Source organism: Crocodylus porosus, unplaced genomic scaffold (assembly GCF_001723895.1).
Source record: "Crocodylus porosus isolate Cpor-Errol unplaced genomic scaffold, CroPor_comp1, whole genome shotgun sequence".
Classification (NCBI taxonomy): Eukaryota; Metazoa; Chordata; order Crocodylia; family Crocodylidae; genus Crocodylus; species Crocodylus porosus.
This window is the reverse complement of record NW_017728907.1, coordinates 14,906,665-14,929,771: the sequence shown is the minus strand read 5'-3', so window position 1 is coordinate 14,929,771 and position 23,107 is coordinate 14,906,665. Positions and strand designations below refer to the sequence as shown.

The window sequence follows — 23,107 nt, the reverse complement described above, 5'->3', positions numbered from 1 at the left end:
TATCAGGAAGGCAACCAGGCCAAAACATTTGCCTTAGAAGTTTCACGCCAAAGTAAATGCTAGGGAATTTTTCTCCTGAGACTCAAAACCACTGTAGCAGAAGGGTTTTAAAGCAAGAGAAGGAGGGGACAGCCAGTCTTTAGGCTACAGGTGCTGACAACAACATATAAGGTTTTGATGTTCTTCATCATGTAACCTAACCTGCCAATGTGAAAGTGATATGAAAGGAAGAACGCTGGCTATTTGCTGACAGCACTGCCTGTAGAACCAGAGGCAATAGAAGCATAAATTTATCTTCTGAAAAAATAGAGAAAGCCCTGACATAGCCCACCCCCTCCAACCAAATTCCAGAATTCAGGAGATTCAGTAAAAGCATGTATTTATGTCATGCGACGTTTAAACTTGTTTCATAGGTGATAACGCTTGGTGAGATTTGGAGGTTGGCTTCATTTTTCCCCCTCTTTTTACTCAATCTGTGCTGTTAATTTATAATGCAAGCTCTCAAAGATGAAGGATATATGCTGCAGAGCCAGACACCTGTGGATCCTGACTCCACACATCAGTGTCAGAGCTAGCAAAAGCAGCAACAGTTTATAAACACATTTCTAGTAAGGCTGAACTTTCATTAAGGGGCAGTAGGCAAAGCCTGGAGCCATGCAGGGGAAAAGCATCTCTGTGGGGCTCTAAGATTTTTAACTGCAATTTTTTCATTAAAAAGTTTAAATCTGAATATTTAAAATTTAACAGCTTTTAACTTAAAAATATGTTGCCTACTTAATAGTTGGCTTTTTTCCCTCCAGCAGCAGATCAAGGGGTAGACTGTCCAAAGGAACAGAGAGGGTAGAACTTGTGGCCATATGCAGTACAAGTGAATCTACCTTCGCCAGATGATTCTACCTATTTTCAGCAGGTTGAGCAGCCCTGTAACTATACAATAGGGGCATAGGATTTCCTGCATTAGATTAGACCACTAGTCTGTCTAACATGGAATCCTCAACTGCTAGTCTGGAAAAAGGGTTGTGTGAATGCACATATACATTTGGCAAAATCCACACCACAGACAAGTCCTCAGTCACCTCACAATGATTTCAGGGGGGTAAAGAGCACTCAGTGTCATGGACGCACTGCTTATGACCTTGCAGAATCAGGCCCCTAAGTCCTCTTATGACTATTATTTCTTTTAGAGCAGTGACTAGAAGCCCTGAGTGAAGATCACACCCTCAAAATGCTGGATGGAGTATTACACTTAATGAGAGACAATCCCTACCCTGAGGAATTTTTTGTCTAAGTAGATAGGATGGAAAAATAGAGGGAGGGGAAACTGAGGCACAGAGATGGGGTGTGACTTGCCTGAGGTCACACAGCAGGCCAGTGGCATGGCCTGAAACAGAATCCCAGTTTCCCCGAGTCCCAGGAGAATGGCTAATTTCACCTGGATTCCAGAATAAATACAGGCCGCTGTACTAGCAGATTTAAGTGAACAGCAAGTGTGCAGAGGCTGAAGCAAGAACTTAGGACCACGGGATCAGGAGGTACTCCTGAGGGCTGAGCCAGAGGCTGTTGGATGTAGGGGGGAAGGGGATTTTAAATGCTTTTAAAAATCACCGAACAATATGAAAATCTTTCAAGCCACTCTTGTTCCAGCATGGAAGTCATATTGCTTTAAAAACAGAAAAATACAACCTATGACCTGGGGGATTTTTTAAAACCATAAATCAGGGGCTTTTTAAAGTCTTTCCCCTCCCCCCTGACCTTTCTTATCATTTCCTATGACAAAAAATACTCAGCCTTTCTTTCACCTTTTCATTTTTCTCTCCCTCAGTTATTAGCCCAGGCAGCTTTAATTTATTCACCCTTCAGTGTCTCTCCACAATTGCGCTCTGTAATTTATACCCCACACCACTTTGCGTTCCTTAAGCCTGCAAGGCATTTTGGGATACAGTTTGTATGAAAGACACTACACAAAAGAAAGCTTTATTGCATTCCATAATTAAGGGACCTTATTTATGTCTTAAATACTGTATTGATAAGCTCGTTTATTAAGCCTCAATCAGCAGCTGACTAGGAAGGGATGAAAGCACTTGTGAAATGAGTATTTTACTGCAAAGGAACTCCCCTCTCCTGAGCTGTAAATCAATCATAACCTTTTTCACAAAGCTCTTCCAGGATCCATTTGGGAAGTGTTTACAGTAATTACACCAATAATGAAGCTAAACTGCTTGTTTTAACAACATGATGCAGATGTCAATAGCATGGCCAGGCTTGGAATAGGCATCATTTTAGGAATTAGCAGAATGGAAGGAACCAGAGCCAGTTTTAAAGCATGTCTACCCTGCCTCTTTGGTGTACCTGGGAGTAGCACCGAGAAGCACAGCCCATCCTCTCCCTCTCCAAAATAATGACAGCACGTAATGTAGCCAGCACTGGATGTGTGCCAGGAAGCATGGCTGAGCCTCACAACGGTGCTGGGTGTGTGCCAAAGGCAGCTCCACTGCACTTCTCCAGCTTTTGGCAAGCAGGCACAATAGGGTAGCATGTGCCTTTCACTGGTGCTCCCCGGCTTGCCGCAGTGGCTACATGGATGATCTTCCAGGGTCTGTGCACCCATGTGTGTTGTGAAGGATGAGAATGAAATGAGTGGGAGGGTGGGCCTGGCAGAAGAGATGCAGAATGATAGTGATTTCTGTGTTAGTACAAACTAAAATCAGCTCTGGGAGACTTCAGCATTGAATTAGGGGTCATGGATGTGACCAAGGAAATTTCCCCTAAGTTCCCGTTCCTGTAGGAACGTACCTTTTAAGAGCTGTAACTTAAAGCAAGCCATTGTCTGCTAGGTCGCCAGCCCATTTCTGCTGGAAAAAAATCTGTAGGTTTATACTGGGCTGTGAAATAGGATAGGATACACTAAAAGGCCTTGCCTTGCAGACAGATATGTTTCTTCATAAGTGCAGTAGCATGTCAAACTGTCATATTACTAGGGCAGCTAAGATAACCAGGAAAAGGAAGTTCACAGAGACTAGTCATCTGCCCAAGTGAAATGTTATGGAAGCTAACAAGAAGTTGAATCAAGTGTGCCACATATGAGCACAAACGAATTCATAATTACTCTGTTGCATTAGAAAAGTATAAGTTCAGCATCAGCCAGAACAAGGATATCCCTAAGATAAAAAAGCAACGTTAGCTAAGGGATGAAGTATGGCCCTATGGTTAGCATCCTACCCGCATCACAGTAGATTTGGCTGATGTTCCTTCTTTGCCATAGACTCTATGCAAGAGATTAAACCAATCAATTTCTCTGTGCCTCTGTTCCCCATCTGCAAATGGGGATAATTCATGTGTCCCAACATTATTTTGTTGACCTTTTTTTTTTTTTTGGCTGTGAGCTCTCAGGGTGAAGGACTGCCTTTCACTATGTATTTGAGTAGGACCTACCACAGCCATACTCTTATCTCTGTTGGGACCAGTAGGTATTTCTGTAATAATAAATCAGTTTACTTGGTGAGGTCCTCTTCTCCTGACATCTGCAGTAGCCCCTGGAGAAAAAGAATGGATCCTGGCAAACTCAGCTGAGAAGAGCTCCTGATTACCTGACAAAATGCTGCTGAGTATTAGGCTTAAAGCACATTTCATGCTGAGGTTGGGGCCTCTCTTATATGAATGGCAATCATAATTAAAACGTCATTAGAGAACATCATGAAATTATAGATTTTAAGGTCAGAAGGGACCACTGTGGTCAGCTGGTCTGACCTCCTGTATAACACAGGCCAGAGGATTCTCCTGAATTAAATCCTGCTTCAAGTCCAATTACTGTGGTGGAACTACAGCATGCTTTAAAAAATTGTCTAGTTATAATTTTAAAATTTCCCAGGGTTGGAGAATCTAGCACAATTCTGAGCACACTGTTCCAGTGGTTAATCCTCCTCTCTCTTAAAAATGTGCACCTTATTTTGAATCTGAATGCATCTAGGTATTGTTTCTATCCATTGGATTTTGTATTACCTTTGCCTGCTAGGTTGAAGAGCCCTTTATTAGCAGATTTCTGTTTTCTCTGTAGATACATTTACAGACTGTGATCAAATCTCCCTTTACTTTCTCTTAGGCATGCTAAATAGTATGAAACCCTTGAGTCACTCACTGTAAGGCACGCCTTCCAATCCTTTAATCAGACTTCTCTGCATCTTCTCCATTTTATTAGAGAAACATAGATATCAGAGGCAGATGGGACCTAAAAACATCACCTAGTCTAGCCTCCTGCCTCAAGAGGCTATTACTAAACCTTTTCTGACATTTAATAACCTTCTTGAACTTGGGCACCATAAGTGGACTTGGTGTTTTAGAAGTGGCTGCACCAATGCCAGATAGTAAATGCTAACTCATAATTGATATTCCATAGATCACAATACCCAAGAAAATAGGAGCAGCATGATGCGGCTAGCAGGATCATGCTGCCAGCATATGATCATTGTTTTTATTACCAGTGCCTAAGTGTCTAGAGGCTGCAGTCTAGGATTGGGGCCTCATCATGCTAGCTACTCAACACAGAAATACTAATTAGATGGCACCTGCCCCCAGAGATCTTGAAACCTAAGTATAAGACATCACGAACATGACAGACAGATGTGGGAGCACAAGGCAATGTTGAGATGATTTTGGTTTTGGACAAAGTACACATTTACAACTGTATAGCTTGCATTGGTTTTCTACACTGATATAAAACTTCACCCAGTTCTGGAGTGGATAGATAAGCAGCTATCCTGGACTAACTTGACACCAAGGTGCTCTTTCAGTGACTTGCCACATGGTGTCAGGGAAAAATTTGCCTTAACCTATCTGGGGATAATACTGGATGAATGATGGTATAGACCCGTGGTTTTCAACCTGTGGTCCATGGACCCCTGGGGATTTGCAGACTATGTCTAAGGCGTCCACAAAAGATGACTATGAACAATCAGAACTATGTGAATACCCACACTTACCATTCAAAGGGATCTGCACTTCCACTAAAAAAAATGTAGATGAAAAAAGTTGAAAACCACTGGAATTATAGACCAACGTTATTTAGGCTTCATTAACAGTTTTTCCTAGTCTGCTGGCAAAACTTTGCATTTGTAGCAAAAATTCTTAGGTAGTGGCAGAACCATGCTTTTCCCTGGCAGAGTTAAACTAATTCTGCTGAGGGGAGCAAGGCTTTGGCTGCCATCTAGCAGGTAGCCTATGGCAGGTGTAGACACTCCCATGAGTTCTGGTGGCTGCCATGCCATGGTCCCTTCAGCAGCAGGTTTCTAACTAAGGTGCACTTTTTGCTCCAGCAACACAGTTGATGCGGTGGAGCCCTGTGGAGCTGCCAGAAGGGCATGGATATGCCCAAGCTCTGGCAGGTTGACAGTGGTAGCTACTGTCTGCTGCCAATATTTCTGGCTTCAGAATGAGGTGACTGTAGGCAAAGTCTTACACAGCTAGAATGTTATCCTGGATTCTTTCAGAGGTAATTTTACCCCACCCAGGGCAAAATTACATCAGTGTAGGGGGGCTTACCACGTCTGTCTGCTCCTTTTTTTCATGACAGTAAAAAAACCCAATTATATTGGTGTAAGTGGGTCATCTGCCCCAGCCCTATTATTAACATGATAGTACACCAGCTGCCAAACAGTTGTGCTTCCCTCATTCCACTTGCTAATGGCATGTGCTGCCATTTTACATTCTTCCAGCCCTGCTCTCCCTGAACACATGCACCTGGTTAGCTAGTAGCACCTGGTGTGGCAAGCTGCTGAAATGGAACAACCTTGATTAGAAGCACAGAGCTGCTTCCCTTTCCCACCCTGCAGGAAGCTTGGGTTCAGGAGGGCAGGTTGGTTGCTCTAATCCCCATCAGTCTTTAGCTGCTGCTGCAGGGCTTTCTCTCCTTCAGTATGAAAAAAACAAACCTGCTTTATTTGACAGATACTGGGGGGCGGTGGGGAGGGAAAGAGACGTACTTGCTGAGTTTTGGATCAGATGTAAAACTGCAGGCCTGGCCATTTTGTATATGCCCATTTTGTTCACTCCCAGAGCCTGGCTAAAATCCACTGTGGATAAGTGCATTCTGTTTTTTGTAATTATTCCCTCCCTCTGGTTTCAACTGCATACTGTCCTACACCACTGGTCAGTAGTGCTGTGCACTATTAGCCACCTTTGAGGGGAACTCCACATCACGAATGACTGCATTCCAGTAAATAAATAAGATGAAGTGGGTAGACAGAGCTGTATTCCACTATGGTCCTGGGTAGATGAACACATACTCGAGTGTATGTAAACTACGCCGGCTTAGTTACATCCGAGTATGTGTTCATCTATCCAGGACCATGTATGTAAATTACATACCCAGTATGTAAATTACGCCATTTTACACACTGCTACTAGGATCAGGAATAAACAGAGATGTAGCTATCCCCAGCTATTTGCAGACAGTAGATGGCTCTTACTGAGTTTCACCACTGATCAGCAAGGGAGCAGGTGACAATAACCTATTTGCCTTTAGCAAACCTCTGCTCTGAGAAGAAAGTGGACAAATGAAACCTAAACCAGTGTAATATACACTCATGAGATTTTATCCCTTATTCTTTCATGGATAATTATCCATCAGATTATGTGAAATTATCTCAGTTTAGGGATGTGTGGCATCTGCCTATTTTTTTGAACAAGTGCAATACTGATTACCTCAGTGTAAATGTTCCATCTGTTCCATCCACTGATGAGTTACACCAGCTTCTCTTGGATCTGCACTTCCCCCAAAGCTAAACAGGTTCAAGCCTGTCTCTGGTTGGAGCTTGATAAAGTTCGCTTATTGGTATGCAGAATTTATCAATAATTCTGTAGAGTTTAGATAAAATGTCTTGGTCAGCCTTAGTCAGCCCCAGACCTGAACTTGGAAACTTCAGTGTATAGTTTGAGATTAACTAAGGAACTCAAGGGTCGTTCTGGCCCAACCCTTGTCCCCCATGTTGTGGGCAATCCAACCTGTTGTTTTTATTGTACATCACTGCAGCAGGAACAGCTCTGAAACTTACTTCTCTCTCCCAGCAAAGCAAGGGTGAGCATATGCAAGCATTACGGTTGGTTGTACTTTATTAAAATGCCTGCTGGTATTTTCCTGTTACCCCCAGGCTGGCATCTGGCTACTCTTTATAACCCAACTGTTCCAAAAGGCAGCTGGACTTTTGGAGATAGAAGAACGCCCTCCGTACCTGAAGGGTACAGCTCAGTGGAAAGCAGTGGAGACTCCACAGCTTCTGAGGCGTCTAAACAAAGTGACACAGAGAAAGCAAACGGAGAACTGAGCCTTATGAACAAAAAAATGGCATTGAGCCTTTCCAAACCCACCCCCAACACCAAACACCTGCTCCAAAAATCCCTCTAAGTGGCAAAAAGAGTTGAGTTGGATTTGGCGTGGTATTACTTTTAATTAACTCTGCCTTTAAAGCCTTCCACGAACGAGGTAGGAATTAATTAATCTCTAAGACTCCCCCTGACGTCACATGGGAAAGAGCTGGGGGCGATTTTTATTGTCTGCTGTGACCTCTGGGTGACCCTCCAGCTCAATGGGGAAGGGAGGCGGGGGGCAGGGAGTCCAGGGCTACTCGATTTCGTGGGCTGAGATGAAGAAATTCTTTGGTTGGAAGGAATTAGGGAGAGGAGAAATGTTAGTACACTTTTAATTGGAAACCGGGGTCCTCTTACAGAGGGGCTTGTTTACTTAGGCCTGGCTGTTGGAACTCAGGGGAGGCTGTAATTGAAGTGAGGGCTTTGGAGATTATAGACAACATATGGCTCCCACTGCCTTGCTTTTTTATCTGCATTTTCTCATAAAATGGCCTTTGCTTTGCATCCCTCCTCCCACCCTCTTCCATTTCTGGTGGGCCCTTCAAAAAGCAGGCCACAAGCTGGACGTAGAGTTTAATTCTGTAGCTTCTTCCATTACGGGGAAGATGGTTGGGCAGGTGCTCGGGAATTGCTCCGCGGACCTGAGCTCCACCTGAGGTCATCGTAGTGGTCAGTAAATGCAAGTGTAGGTGAATGAGAAGAACTAAAAACCGCAGTTTAGTTGTGGTGCAGTAACATGTTTTTTTAGCTTTTCTCGTTCATCTATGCCCGTGTTTATTTGTGGAGTAATAAACACACTTCTGCCGTCTTCAGTCTCTTTCACTAACTGATCTGTGAGACCCTCTAACTCCCATCCTCGGTAGTCTTTCAAGTGACAGGGCATCTCCAAATTACAACTTCTATCACTGCAGTCATTGTGGAGTTCACTTTTTAATGGTGGAAAAGTCAGCTATGGGGTATGGTCCAAGGCTACTACCTGCTTTAAGGCTCACATTGCCCAGGATTAGTTTAAGAGAAAGAAGAAAAAAAAGACACTCTGTATCCAATGCCAAGATCAGGGCCTTCAAAGCCTGGTAACACCTACTGTGACATGCCAAGACCCTTTGTACTGGGACTGTGGTATTCAAAACCCAGTGACACGGGGGCTGGGTCATTTGCTGTGTGGTGTCAAAGCGTTTATGGCATTCAAAACCTTGAGAACTAAAAAAACAGGTGGTTTGTCCAAAGGATATTCAGGGCATAGATTCTGATTTCAAGCCTGCTCTGGTTTGCAGAGGTGCTGAGCACTGTTGCCCTGACTGGGTTTCTTGACTGCTTAGCACCTCTGGAAGCCAGGCCAGGCATGATGAGAGCCTGAAATCAGATTGTGAACGTCACACTCTTTTCAAAGCCACAGGACGATTGTAACAGAGGATAGAGGATGCCTGACTGGAAAACGAGACTGCTTCGTATGGGCACAGGCAAGAGTGCTGGAAACATGGACTACTCTCTTTCTCTCACCAAGGCATGGCATTGCTCCACCTGCTTATACCCCTGTTCTGCTTTGGACGGCACAGCTCTTCCTTCTTCCCACAAAGCACAGAAGTGGCCCACTGGTTTACACAGTTGCTTGCCTGGTGAGTGTGCACCCCTCCCTCTCCAGAAGATGGCAGCATTTTGCCTGTTTATGTTTCCCTCCATCTGGTGATGCTGCACTGAGATGTCCGGTAACCCCATGATATCATGAATCAACGTCACCAAGACATACTAGCCACCAAAATGTGTGAGATGCCCCTACTGCCCTAACCCAACAGGTAAGAAAAGCAAAGGTTGATGAGCAGCATGGGCCAAGAAGCAATAAGGCATTCACATTACTTCATAAAAGTAGCATCATAATTATGGCACATTAAGTTTATTATCTATAATAACAGATACTAACTTAATGTACCATAATCAGCGCTACGGTGCATTAGCGCAGAGGAACGCTTTTTTGTGATGTTAATGAGCATTAGACTAAGTCTACTGCACATTAGCATGTTTTTTGCCAGCTGCACTAATGCACTGTAGAATGAGTCTAATGCGCATTAAATGTCTCATGTATATACACCCTGGGATCACCACCAGGGATAGGGACAGACATTACACACAAATCGGTTTAAGTGACCAGAAACTTATTTAAACCTGTAACAAAACAGATGTTCAGTGCACATAAACCAGTTTGAAAGTGGCTGAAACTGGTTTGAGATAAACCTGGGTGAATGCAGTATCCAACTTAACTGATTTGGGTCAAACCGATTTATGCTATTTCTGTCCCAGACCCCTTGCTGGTTTAAATTAAATCAGATTCCCGCAGCATCCCAGCATGCTCTCTGGGCTGGGCAGGGCTTTCTGCTCCACAACAGAGCTGGCCCTTCCCCTCTGCTACCTGACTGCAGCTCCAGCAGCGACTACAGACATGTGCCTGGCTTCTGTGCCCCCCTCCCCTCCCCACTCTCTGCTAAGCAGGCATTCCCCTGTCCCTTGCAGACACCTCTCAGCATTAGCTAGCAGACCACATGCTGGCTACCTCCAAACTGTGGCATATGGGACAAAGGCAGAATCAACAGGTAGCTGGTAATGCCCCTCTGTTTTTTGCTTGAAGTATTGATAAACACTGAGTTAGGGGTGATAAACATTTCCTGATGGGCTGCTCAGGAGGGGGGAACCCTCCCTAATCACAGCATCCTGCCCAGGCCTGGCCATGCCCCCCCGCATCTCAGTACTGTAGAAGGGAAGGGAGGGCTGTTCTAGTCCCCCCCGGCTTCTAGCCTGAGCCACTGTAGGCATGTGCCTGCATTTCTGGAATGAAAAAGGAATGTCTATCCACCTCCAAATAGGTTCAAACTTTGCAGGTTAGACTAACCTGCAAAGATTGAATCAATTCAGGCTCAGGCTTTTTGAATGTCTGCCTCTAGCCTAAATGTCTAGAGTTTGGATTTGGTTTGGCAACGGGTCCAAAAGTTTGGATCCTCTTCTGAGATTCATTTCAGCCTCCAGCTCTTCTAGGTCCTAGCTGGACATTTCACAAAAACAAACTTGTTTTTCCCTGAGATTAGTCCTACTTTGAGGTTGTCGTTGGGCTAGAAATATTGTCAAAAAAATGAGGTTGAAGAAAGTTGTGAATTCTTTGGAGAAGAGTTATCCAAACCTTTTCAAACCCCCAGACGAGGATCAGGGAATTGGATTTGGTTCACTTTTTTAGTTATGGTTCCCATTAGTTTTTATTCCATCTGGTGAGTTTACAGTGCATCAGCTACTCCAGTGGTGGCCAGCCTTTTCTGGCAGGGGTACCACAAGATAAGTCTTGCCCCTTCCCCAAGGGCCACTTTGATCCCCGCTCCTCAGAGGCAAACCTAATGGAGTTTGTGTCCTGGGGTACTGGAATGGAGGCATCTGGGCAATGAGAATTTGGGCAGGATGCTGCTGTGAGAAGAGCTGTCACTGTCAAGAGCCAGATTAACCCTTTCTCAACCTGCAATTACTGCAGCATTATATGACAAGCAAGAATCCAAAGCCCTGCATTTGGCAGCTGCAGGGCCAGGGAAGGTTTAACTTAGTTCTTGGCAGTGACACCTGACATCTCTCACAGCAGCATCCTGCCCCTGCTCCCCTCCATGTGGCTGGAAGTTCATGTCCCCCATCCTCCCTTCTGGTGCCTCCTTTTACTGAGTGCCTGGGACTCATGTGCCACACATAGCAGTTCCCTGTGCCACTTATGTGCGGTTTGTACACTCCTGAGCTACTCCATGGTAAATGCTCATGAGTATGCTCTTACCCTGCAGTAAATGCAAGGCAGCTCACTGGTATCTGAAACTAAGGTAGATTACCTTGGATTAACCACAGGATTACAGTGTGCACTTGGGCAGTTAATACTGTGCAGGTGATGGACTCTAAGTTCACCCCCTACCTTACCACCTGGTAGTAGGTGACAGAAGCTTAAAGGTCCATGTGGTCTACCAGCTTGGCATGATTAAGCCATGACAGTGTCTGCAGCCAGGAGCACACCAGGGTGTGGTGTTTCTAGCACTGCATTCAGTCTGAATGACCAGGTACCCACACAGTGGTGGGTTGACTGGGCAGAGCCTTTGGCACAAGCAAGAAGCAGGGCCCAAATGGATACCTCTGGGGCTACAGTAAGATTGTTTTACTGCTCTACAACCATGTCCTTTTTTTTGCTCATCCCCTAACTCAGGGGTGTTCAACTTTTAAGCCCCCAAGGGCCACATGAGCAGAAGCTGTGTGCCACACAGATGGCACCAAGCGAGCCACAGGCCATGAGGCTGCTCGCTGAATGGACGTTCCCATCCTGATGCTCCACACAGGCACCCCCTCCATCACTGTACCTAGCGTTCCTCCACTGCTGCACTGCACACTCCCCTCCACTGCCCAATTCCACCCCGCACCCCCGGAGCACAGACTCTCCTCCAGCCTGGGGCAAGGGCAGGAAGGAGAAGCCAGAGGAGAGTGGGGGAGCCCACAGGCTCCTGCAACTGTTACAGCCAGAGCAATGGGAGAAGTCCAGTGGCTGCAATTGAACCCTTCACAGTCCACCAGTTGCACAGCCCTGCCCTAACTTATTCTTTGGATACACCCTAATTGCTGCACCAGTAACATACCTACCACCCATGTTGCAGCTGGATCAACAGTGTGCCCATTCCCCCGTAGAGCAGCATATTGGAGAAGTGACATTTCACTTTCCTAGCAAAGGGCAGTGTCTTCATTGACACTGTGATGATGATCTCAAGGCTGCTGCTGAAAAATAAGCCTCACCCCCCCTGCTCTGAGCACTTCACCCAGGAATAAGGTGCTCTTGAGATTTTGTGAAACAGAGGGACTTGAGATGAGCAACATGGGAAGAACAGGGAGGGCCCCCCTTGGGGCATCCTCACCACCTCAGCTGTAGGTTTGGAGATGGGTGGGGCTTACTTTTCAGTAGCTCCCAAAAAGATATGAACAGAACCAGTGCAGACATATCTTTAAGGTTTGGGGAGGGAGCGTGACCTACTGAAAAGAGCACTAGAGCAGGACACGAGGAACCTATGTTCAATCCCTAGCTCTGCCTGCTGGGTAATCTTGGCTAAGTCTCTCCCACTCCTGGTTCAGCTTCCCTATGTGTAAGACAGGGATAACGATACTGTGCTCTTCGTAAAAGACATCTCTGGCAGCAAAACTCTTAATGGGCATCCTCTTTAATATACCACACAGAGCATTTACAGGGCAACTGCCTTTGTACAGTTAGCAAATTATCATATGACAACATTTTTCAATGGAAGCAAAGACTGTTTTGGAAAATGATATGCGTGACACAGGCAAAAGGCATGTGTCCATCCAGCCCTGCTAGGAGACAAGGTCTTTGGGGACATCGTTAACACCAATATTTCTGCTAACAGTTCATTTTATTTTTCTAACCATTACTGCTGGGATGTTTTTACTTGTTTTTTCTCTCCAGGAAATGTTAAGCATTCATTTATTTATGTTTAAAGTAATGAAGAATGATATCTATCCAAGGGTCTGGGCACTCTTAACATCTAATTACTAACATAGTACTATTACAGCAGCACTAAAGCCAACATTGGAACAGGAATCCAGCTAGCCATGTACAGAGAAAGTCCTTTCCAACCTTGCCTTGCTCTAGAACAGCCTTTCCCATCCCTTCCATGCACTCCATCAGGCCTCTCCAATATCCCTGTGCAACAGGTGTCTTCTGCAGAGTGCCTGGAAGATTGCTACATTTGGGCTAGTTCAGTTTCAGATTCCAGAGCAGGCGTTGAATTTGCTACATTGGATAAATCCCAGGCAGACCTGACTGCCCCAGGTCACTCAATGGACTCGAGGAAACTTCCACTCATTTCTGTGCTCACTTCCACCCCTGCATTCCCCCAAACATGTTGATAACCAGGGCTGTGCAAAGCTTTGGGTGCTGATTCGATTTGGAGGAGATTCAGCCTGATTCGGTGGCCAAATCTCTGAATACGAATCGAATCAGGGGACCAGTTAAAAGGTCCAAATTGATTTGAAGCTCTCTGAATAGATTTGGAAAAGATTTGGAGAGCTGTGGCAGTTCGGGCAGTCCCTGCTGCAGCTGGACCCGAACTCCATGCTGATATGTAGGGGACAGGGAAGGGGGATGGAGGAGTGGGGAGGGGACTATGGGGGGAACCTTGCCAGGCCCCATCCCCTGGCTGCTCCCTCAGCCCCCCTGAGTGCCCCTCAACCCCTGCCCACTCCTCCAACCCCACCATGGCTGCCCCCATGCACCCCAGCTCCCGGCCCTTTAAAACAAGAAACCCCAAAACCCAGTCTCACCGGCTGCTGTAGCGGCCTCGGGCTTCTGGGGGCTTGTGGAAGAACCTCCCACACAGTGCGGGGCAGTGGGGAGCAGCGGGGATCATCCTGTCCCCTCCACTCCAACCCCACCATGGCTGCCCCCATGCACCCCAGCTCCCGGCCCTTTAAAACAAGAAACCCCAAAACCCAGTCTCACCGGCTGCTGTAGCGGCCTCGGGCTTCTGGGGGCTTGTGGCAGAGTCCCCCTTGTGGCATGGGGCAGTGGGGGGCAGCAGGGATCACTCCCCTCCTGCCTGGCAGCACCTGGTGAGGGCAGGCTTTTTTTTTGAAGAGCCAGGAGCTGGGGCCGGGTGGGGCTGGGAGAGCGGGCGGGTGGGATTGGCCTGTGCAATTCGGAAATTTGGCTGCTTCGGCAGCAGCCAAATCTTCAAATCAGACTCAGCTGAATCAATTTGGGACAGTGATTCGAATCACTGAATTGAATCACTTTCCCCCAATCCGGCTTAATCCAAATCCAAAGCAAATACTAGCCACTTCGCGCAGGCCTATTGATAACAAAGAACCCACCAACTCTTTTCATCCATAAACCTCAAAGTACTTTGCGAAGGCAGCCACCTTCACAATCCCCATATACCCATTTTGCATATGGGGACATTAAAACACAGAGACGGGAAATGTCTCGCCTAAAGCCAGTCATGGATAGGCCAGAGAGCTGCTCACTAGAGCATGATGCCTAATAATAACACTTGCTTTTAGACTGTAAACTCTTTGGGATGCACACACACAGAACCCGGATACATGACACATTTACATCCATGTAAAACATGGCTATGCAGCTGGGACAGATTCTGTAGTAACAACCTACTTCCAAATTTGCTACTAGGTTTTGACTGGGTCTCCTTCACCTGCTTCAGTACTTGCTGCTCACACACTTTCCCTGTAACTACACTTCCTGTGAACATGTGTGAACAATGGATTTCAGACCCATGCATAACATTAGTTTAATCAAAACCTGAAATGGGCTTGGGTCCAGATACCAGCTCCATTCACTGTTCTCATCTTTAGTGCCTCACTCTGCTAACTTTGGTGAGACTCAGCCCTGGGGAAGCTCTTTGAGAAAACTGTCCAGGAGCACATCTGCAAGAGACCAGCAGGGGAGATTATGCTTAGGGGCACTCAACATGGGTTCATGAGAGGCAGGTCCTGTCATACCAACCTGGTGGCCTTCTACGACCAGGTCACAAAATCCTTGGACGCAGGTGTTGCAGTGGATGTAGTCTTTCTGGACTTTAGGAAGGCCTTCGATACTGTCTCTCACCTCATTCTCATTAAAAAACTAGGTGACTGTGTTGTTGACACCTACAGTCAGATGGGCTACAAATTGGCTGGAGGGTCACACCCAGCGATGGTGGTGGACAGGCCATTTTCCACCTGGAGGGATGTGGGCAGTGGGGTTCCCCAAGGCTCGGTCCTCGGGCCCGCACTGTTCAACATCTTCATCAGTGACTTGGACAAGGGGGTGAAAAGCACCTTGTTCAAATTCGTGGATTACACTAAGATGTGTGGAGAAGTGAGCACACTAGAAGAGAGGGACAGGCTACAACTAGATCTGGACAGGTTACAGGGGTGGGTGGATGAGAATAGGATGGGTTTCAACACAGTGCTCCCCCTTACCGGAATCCGACAAAGCCGGGCTCACCAAGCTGAGCAGCTCCCGCTCCTTCTCGTAGTCACTCTTACACAGCAGCTGACCTTCCTTCAGGACAAACTCATCACCCTTCTGCAGCTGCCGTTCACAAACACAGCAGCAGAAGCAGCTCAGGTGATACACGCTCTTCTGGGCTCGCATGACGAATTCACTGGGAGCGATGGCTTCAAAGCACCCTCCGCACTTCACAGCAAAGAGCCTTGGAGAGGGAACACAGAAGTGTGGTCAAGCAGGGCTGGTAGCACTGGAGATGCCACAGTCATTCTAGCTACAGAGGCCACCATGCCACCATGTAGGCTGTGTAAGGGACACATCAATCCTAACAAGAGCAAAACTCCCCTTAACCTTAAAATAGGGCAATTAATGATGGAGTCCACTCTATAGGGCCCAAGGTGCAATGCTTGAGTTGTGTTTTACTGAGATTAAAGTGGCACAATGCACGGTAGAACCTATTGTTTCTGTGCGCCCATCTCTCCCTGCCATGGCATTTACTTCTAGACCACGGTGTAATAAATAGCAGAATTCACCACTTCCAGCTCCTTAATGTGTTTGTAAATACCAAAGCTGAACTAGATATATTCTTAACTGATTTAGGCAACAGGCTGTAGAAATGGCAGAGTTCCTAATCAGGAAAAGTGATAAAAATATGTAATTATTTAATTATAATTAAATCAATAACAAGAAGTCAGAGTGAAGGCAAGTAACTGGCCTTATGCCTCACACTGGACAGGTAACAGAAGGCAGATAACATCTCTTAATTTAGCATTAAACTTGGGCCGAGTCTCAACATTGGCCTGCCTACCTGTCTAGGGCAGCTGCCGTGTCTCACCTGCCACAGTTTGGTTTAATAAACTGGGTGTTGAATGTGGAAGGCTACCCACTGAATGCCCCAATGCCTAGGGCATTGTCCATGGCTCTGTCCTCCCCTATACCGTGTCCCATGCCTCACGGATGGCATAGCAAATTCATAGCAGCTCTGGCCCGAGGCTGAGCTAAACTCTGCCCCTTGCTGGGCCTGTAGCATCCAACTCACACACTCTGCCCTTCTCACAGGGCCTCTTTCACACTGCCCCTCTCTGGACCACTTGCAACCCACCCTGCTCCATGAGCAGCCACCATCAGGCTTATTTACTTTCGCGCCAGCTGGTCCACATGCAGCCCTTTGGGTCACTCGAGTGACCCTACTCTTATGTGGCACTGGCTTTATGTCTCTCACTGAGTCAGTAGATTAGCTTTGATTTGCAGATGAAAAAACTGAGCCACAAAGAGAAAAACGACTTGTTCAATAGGCCAGTAGCAAAGAGAGACAACTGAACCCAAGGCTCTAGATTTCAGCCAGTTCCTTATCCGACACTGTTTTTTCCCCTCATGAATTAATGAAGGAGGTAAACCCAAATCTTAAAGGTACACAATGCCCACCATCAAAGAAACAACACTAAAATAAAAAGGGCTGGTTCCATGGATGCTAAAGGAATACTTGATATATAACATAAATAACTAGCCTCAGCATTCTACAAAGTGACTCCAGAAGCTTATATTTAACACTATTCCAGCTGGCTGGCAATGAAAATAAAATAGCAAAATATGCCAACAGTTTGAAAGCCATTTTGGATCTGGAAATGTATATCATGTCAGTAGTTCAGAAACTTGTCACCAAATCCTTCATGAAAACATTTGTTTTATTTTACTATCTTTATCTGTTCTTATTTTCCTACCGAAGCCACTGAAATCAATCAAGTCAACTTTTCTCTTTTCTTGCTCTTTTCCTATTGTAATTTTTCCTTTTTTTGAAGTGCTGAAACTTATCAAAAATTTAACTCACTTGCCAAAGTCACTGGGTGGATGAGGGAAAAAGGTAACAAAATGTGAGCAAAAAATCAAATATATCCCCCAATCCTGCAGATATTTGTGCATAGGTTCTCCGCTACTTCATGAGGGGTTCTCTGCATTCCAGTGGGGCTCCACCCAGTAGCAGAGCTAAGCAGGCACATGATCGTGGCCCATGAAACCTGTGTGAATGACCTATAACTGGTGGGGGTGGGGCGGGTATTGGTTGTTACCATGTTGGTCTTAGGACATAGGCGGACAAGGTTCTTTGGGTAAATGTGGTATCTTTTATTAGATCAACTAAATAGTCGGGAAAATTGTTCTTTGCAAGTTTTTGGGTACAAACACCCTTCTTCAGGCAGAGGGAGACAAAACAACTGCAAACTCTCCCTCTGCCTGAAGAAGGGTGTTTGTACCCGAAAGCTTGCAAAGAACAATTTTTCCAGCTATTTAGTTGGTCTAATGAGCCACTTCCATGTAGTGCTCCCTGGTTACGTCTCTGATGGGCAAGAGCTCCCAAATCAACAAAAATGCCAAAGCAGACAAAGATCAAGATATGGACACCATTTTTTCCATACGAAAGAAGTTGATCTAATAAAATATATCACATTTGGTTGCAGGACAAGCCATGCTAGCAGCCAGCAGGGGCAAAGCACTGGACTATTAGGAGCTGTAGGGTTGACAGGGCTTTTGAGACAAGAGCCATCAATGGTGAGACTGCAGCTGGAGTACTCCATCCAGGTGTGGGTGCCACACTTCAACAAGGATGTGGAAATGCTTGAGAGAATCCAGAGAAGAGCCACCCGTATGATCAGAGACTTGCAAGACAAGCCATACAAGGAAAGGCTGAGGGACTTGGGCCTCTTTAGCCTAACAAAGAGAAGGTTGAGAGGGGAATTGGTAGCAGCTTACCACTGTATCAAGGGACTACATCAAGGGCTCAGCAAACAACTGTTCACCAGGGCACCCTTGGGGAAAACCAGGAGTAATGGCTACAAACTCCTGGAAAACTATTTCAGGTTCAACCTTAGGAAAAACTTCTTCACAGTCAGGGTGTCCAGACTGTGGAATAAACTCCCTCCAGCAGTGGTACAATCACCTACCCTGGAAATCTTCAAGAGGAGACTGGACGGTCACCTTCCTGGGGTTACCTGACCCCAATTGTCTTCCTGCCCAGTGCAGGGGGGGCTGCACCCAATGATTTTGCGAGGTCCCTTCCAGCCTCTTACGATCTATGAATTTACCCAAAGAACCTCATCTGCCTGTAACTGGTGTGAGCCCACCAGCATATCAGTGCAGGCTCTAACTGAAGCCATTACCTTCGCCCATCTCTGGAGCCCAGGAATTCAATGCTGCTGCTGTTTGCCTCTCCTTCTCACTGCTAAATTCTGTGGCAGGGAGAAAGAGGGGATGAGTGGTGGCCCATTTCTGATATCAAGGTTGGCCCATTTGTAAAAAAAAGTTTCAGCACTGGTAGAGTAGAGCATGGCTTTCAGAAAGATATCTAATCTCTATTTAAAGATATTCTGCAATGATGAGTTGACCCCCTCTTTTTGAACATCTTGCATTTCCCTGGGGGGCTTTTTGAACTGTCATGCAGTCTTTACCAGAAACCATTCCTCAGCAGGTCCTTAGAGCAGATGCTTTTTTAATAGGAAAAATATTTTTTTATATACGTAAAAAAAGGAAGCACAGGAAATGAAATGTGCTGAATCAGCCTCATTCTCACAAGAAGAGCAGATGCATGCAAAATATGTACAGCAGAATACAAAATGACCAGAAAACTGATATTTTTAGATGTTGTTTCAAACTTGTAAGCTTGTGAGACAAAGAGGCTGTATTGGATCAGATCTCTGCCTGAACTATAACAGTCCAGGGTCATTGAAGTCAAGGGAGCCAGACTGAGGGACATCAGCTGACAACCTGTCCTTTTCAGTTTTGGAATGATGGAGAAATGATTTTTTTTAAGGAAGTTCTTCCCCTGGTGCTGCGTCGAGGTGCAGGGTGCAGTGGGGCGAGGGTGAGAGGCATCTGAGTACATAGTGCAGCGGGAAGCATATGGTCCCCAGGCCCACTGACTGTGCAGGGACAGCCCTGAGACAGAAAACTGCAAGGAGACGGAGAGAGACCACCTATGAAAACAAGGTGTGTGTGCATATGTACATTCGGCCTCTTGAAGGCTCGGATCGAAAACATTTATTCTTGCACAGCAGTGTCTGGCACCTCATCAGTTAGCTAACTATTTCCACAGGTGTAAAGTCCCAATGTGGGGCAGTGGTTCTCAATGTTTTTAGACTCAAAGCACCCCACATCAAACTTAAGGCACCCCTCCATAACTTTTGTGAACTGAGAGGCACCCCATTTAAAAACTGAATGCATTTCTTACAGGCCTCACTTCTCCGCAGCAGGGGCAGTGGTGGGGGTAGGGAAGCAGCTAGGCAGGGACAGCCTGAGCCTGCTCTTACCTGTTTACCTCCTCATACTTGAAGCTTGAGCCTGCTTTTATCTGCGTACTTCCTCACACCTTGCTTAGCCCAGCACCCTAGTTGAGAATCACTGATCCAGGCAAACAACCAAATCACAGCTGCCTCTCACAGAACTGCAGGACCACTCAGGAAAAGAAGAGCTCTTGCAGGTATTCCCCTACCTCCTTAGATCTGCTCCACCGAAACTTTAAAACCAACTGTCTGGGAGGGCCAGTGGCATTTCTGTTGAGGTAGCACTGAGGGAGTCAATTGACTTCATGGCTCATGGATATCGTTCACTCCACCATGGGTATTAATGACCCTCTTCTCAGGTTAATGGTCAGATATTCAAACGATCCTTTCTTCTGCAATGCTGCTGTCTCTTAGCTATTTCTGGTAATGTCTCTTCTACTGCGCAGCCCTGAAGGATGTTCTTTGCTAAAAACTTTAACTCAGGTGTGGTAATGTTAACTTAGATGTAGATATCGCTGCTAGCGAAGTATTGGACATGAATGGCACATGCCCCCCGTGGTTGGGGGGGCACAGCGGCGGCAGGAGCGCAGCGGCGGCAGCAGGAGCGGTGGAAGCGGTAAGTGCAGAGCTCCTGCAGATGCTGCCAGTACTGTCGGTGGGGGGGGGAAGGGAGGGTGATGAGTGCTGACCAGGGGTCGGCGACCATCTGCCGGCACTGCCAGCAGTGTCGGCAGCATCCAGTGGCTATCGCGGACTGCCCACAGACCCCGCCAGTGGTGCTGGCTGTGGGGTGGCAAGCAGCGATCACCCGCAGGTGCTGCCAGCAGTGTCGGTAGCACCTTATTGTAGGGGATGCACTGCGATGCTCAGGTGGTGCACGTGCACCTGTGTGTACCCCTTATGCACCGCCCCTACTTTGGAGACACTGTCAAGATGCTCAAGATGACTAGATATGAATCTGAATAAGAGACAAACATTTAACTAGATGACTACAGGACTAATGAAACAACATCTTTTGACTTTTTGCCTAGTTTGTGGTGTTTTTAAATGGAGTATATAATCTAGCAAATCAGTGCATATGCCAAAAAAGTTATATTTGGCTTTGCTTTGATCCTAAACTGAAATATGTAGTGCTAGGCCTCTGGAATAGTAGTAAAGCTTCTAGTTTCTCCTTAACTGGAAAAGACTTGGTGTTGTATTATATATGTGATGATGCATCACACTAATTGCACCCCTCTGTTTCAAAATCCTGGATCTACCCATAGAAAAAAGTGCCAAGTGGAATTTTTTTAAGTATCCATTCTGTACATCTGAAGATAATTAAAAGCAATGGGAATTTGGCACCAGGCCTACTTAGGCATCTGTGGAAATCCAACTGGCCATCATTCTGGATCTTCAGATACCTAAATACCTTTGTGCATCTGGGTCTGAGTAGCTGCTTGAGGGGTGCCACAGTTTAGGGACAGAAGTTACACATAAACTGACTTAAGTGATCAGAAACTGATTTAAACCTGTAACAGAACAGAAGTTCAGTGCACAAAAACTAGTTTCAAAATGGCTGAAACTGGTTTAAGATAAACCTGGGTGAATGTTGTTGATACAGACTTAACTGATTTAGGTCAAACCAGTTTATGAATCTTCTGTTCAAGACCACTTCCTGGTTCAAGTTAAATTGGAGTCCCCCACTATTCCAGCATTTTGCAGCCCTGGGCTGGGCTGGGCTGGGCTTTCTGCTCCAGAGAGCAGGACTGGCCCCATCCCTCTGTTCCCTAGCTGGAGCAGTGAGGGCTGGCTTACTGCTTTCTGCCCCCCCAGCAAACCCCTGCTGGAGTCTGGGAGGGGGATTAAATTTCCCTTCCCCCAAATATGGAGCTGCCCTGTCCTGCTTACTTAGTGCCAGCTGCAACTGTGGACTACAAATCCCAGAGGCACCTGGAAGCAGGAAGAGGAAGTGATGAGCAACCCTGCAGAGTCCTTCTACTGTGAGCCTGGACTGCAAATCCCAGAGATATGAGGGACAGCAGGAAGAGGAAACAAATACACAGCCCAGCTTGGCTATATGCTAGAGAGCCATGCTCTAGCATCTCCCGCCTTCTGTCTTGAGCCACTGCAGGCATGTGGCTGCATTGCCTGAATCAAAAGTGAATGTCTGTTCATTTGCTTATCGGTTCAATCTTTGCAGCTTAGACTAAACTGCAAAGACTGAATCAATCCAGCCTTGGGCTTTTCGACTGTCTGTACCTAGCCACAGAATCTCAAAGGGCAGGGGGAGTAGAGCCCACATCTGCAGAGTTCCAAGCCAAGGGTTATCCTTCCTATTTGCTTGACAACTTGCTTCCAGATAGTAGCTGCTGAGCCCTGACACTGTGCTGCCAGGCTGGAAGAAACAGCAATGCTCCTAAAACGAGTGACACCAAAGGATTGTCTCTTTCTACTGTCTTCTGCCTGCTCCAGTCTAACCCCCCACTACTTCAGCTGAATCAACTATCAGGTGCTACACTGCAGCCACCCAGCACTTGAGAGTCTCCAGCAGCAGATTCTCATTCCCATCTCATTCCAAGCCAGTTAACCTTCCTCTTCTAAAACTTTCTCCCTGGTGAAGAGGGTGAGTCTGAACAAAGAGCCTGAGAGAGAGATTGGGGTGTGAGAAACTTTATACTAGTAACCCATAACCACAAATGTATTACTGTCCCTCCATACATAGGGGAAATTCCCTCTCCTTGCTTTCCTCAACATATTTGTCTAGCTAAGAAGTACAGAATCAAACACCTGTCAGCCAGATGCGTGCACAACTCTGAGTGCCACTGCTGCCCCAGCAGCTGATGTGCTGTTTCCTCCAAGGTTTGGTAAGTCAAGTGGGAGGAGGAGAAAGCAGTTTTGGAAGCTCATGGTGTAATTAATGCTCCTCTCAGAACACTTGCTGGCCTTCACTGTGGTGATCCTGCTAGAGGGGAATGAGAGCTTGTTTGTTTAAGGGTGAGAGTCTAAAGAGCAAGTGGGTTTCTAACATGGCCGGCTTCTCTGGCTTAGGCTGAATGCATCTGGAACCTTCAATTTCCTCTGGCTTCTCTGTTCCTCCAAAGTGCCTCAACCAACTACCCAGAGGGTGGTCTGGGTTGGATTCCTTTTCTAGTCTCATCTGTGCAGTCCCATCCATGTAGTTCTCTGTTCAGCTATGCATAGCCAGGGCTCTGTTATGGTCCTCTGAGTGAACATATTCCTCCTGCTCTATGCTAGTGTCAATTTAATCTACTTACTCATTTCAATAGAGAAGCAACAATGTTAACTTGAAGTTATGCAGCAGTGAATCAAATGGTCTGTGCCCAGCACCATCTCAGGCCTATTGAACCTAGGCAGAGAGCAAAGGCATTGCAGCCCACCCATTCCCTGCTAATGGCAACCTGGATGCTACCATGCTATCTGCACAGAACTTTCTACTCCTGCTCACCTAGAGACACTGAGACCAGGA

General features: G+C 46.3%; 1 protein-coding gene across 1 annotated transcript in view; it reads right to left on the bottom strand.

Moving 5' to 3' along the window:
• Positions 1 to 23,107, bottom strand: part of LMX1A (LIM homeobox transcription factor 1 alpha) — a 111,950-nt gene that overhangs the window by 5,414 nt on the left and 83,429 nt on the right. The window contains exon 2 of the mRNA XM_019530840.1: positions 15,340 to 15,572. Coding sequence (XP_019386385.1) covers positions 15,340 to 15,572 — 233 coding nt within the window. The remainder of the gene's footprint in view (positions 1 to 15,339; positions 15,573 to 23,107) is intronic.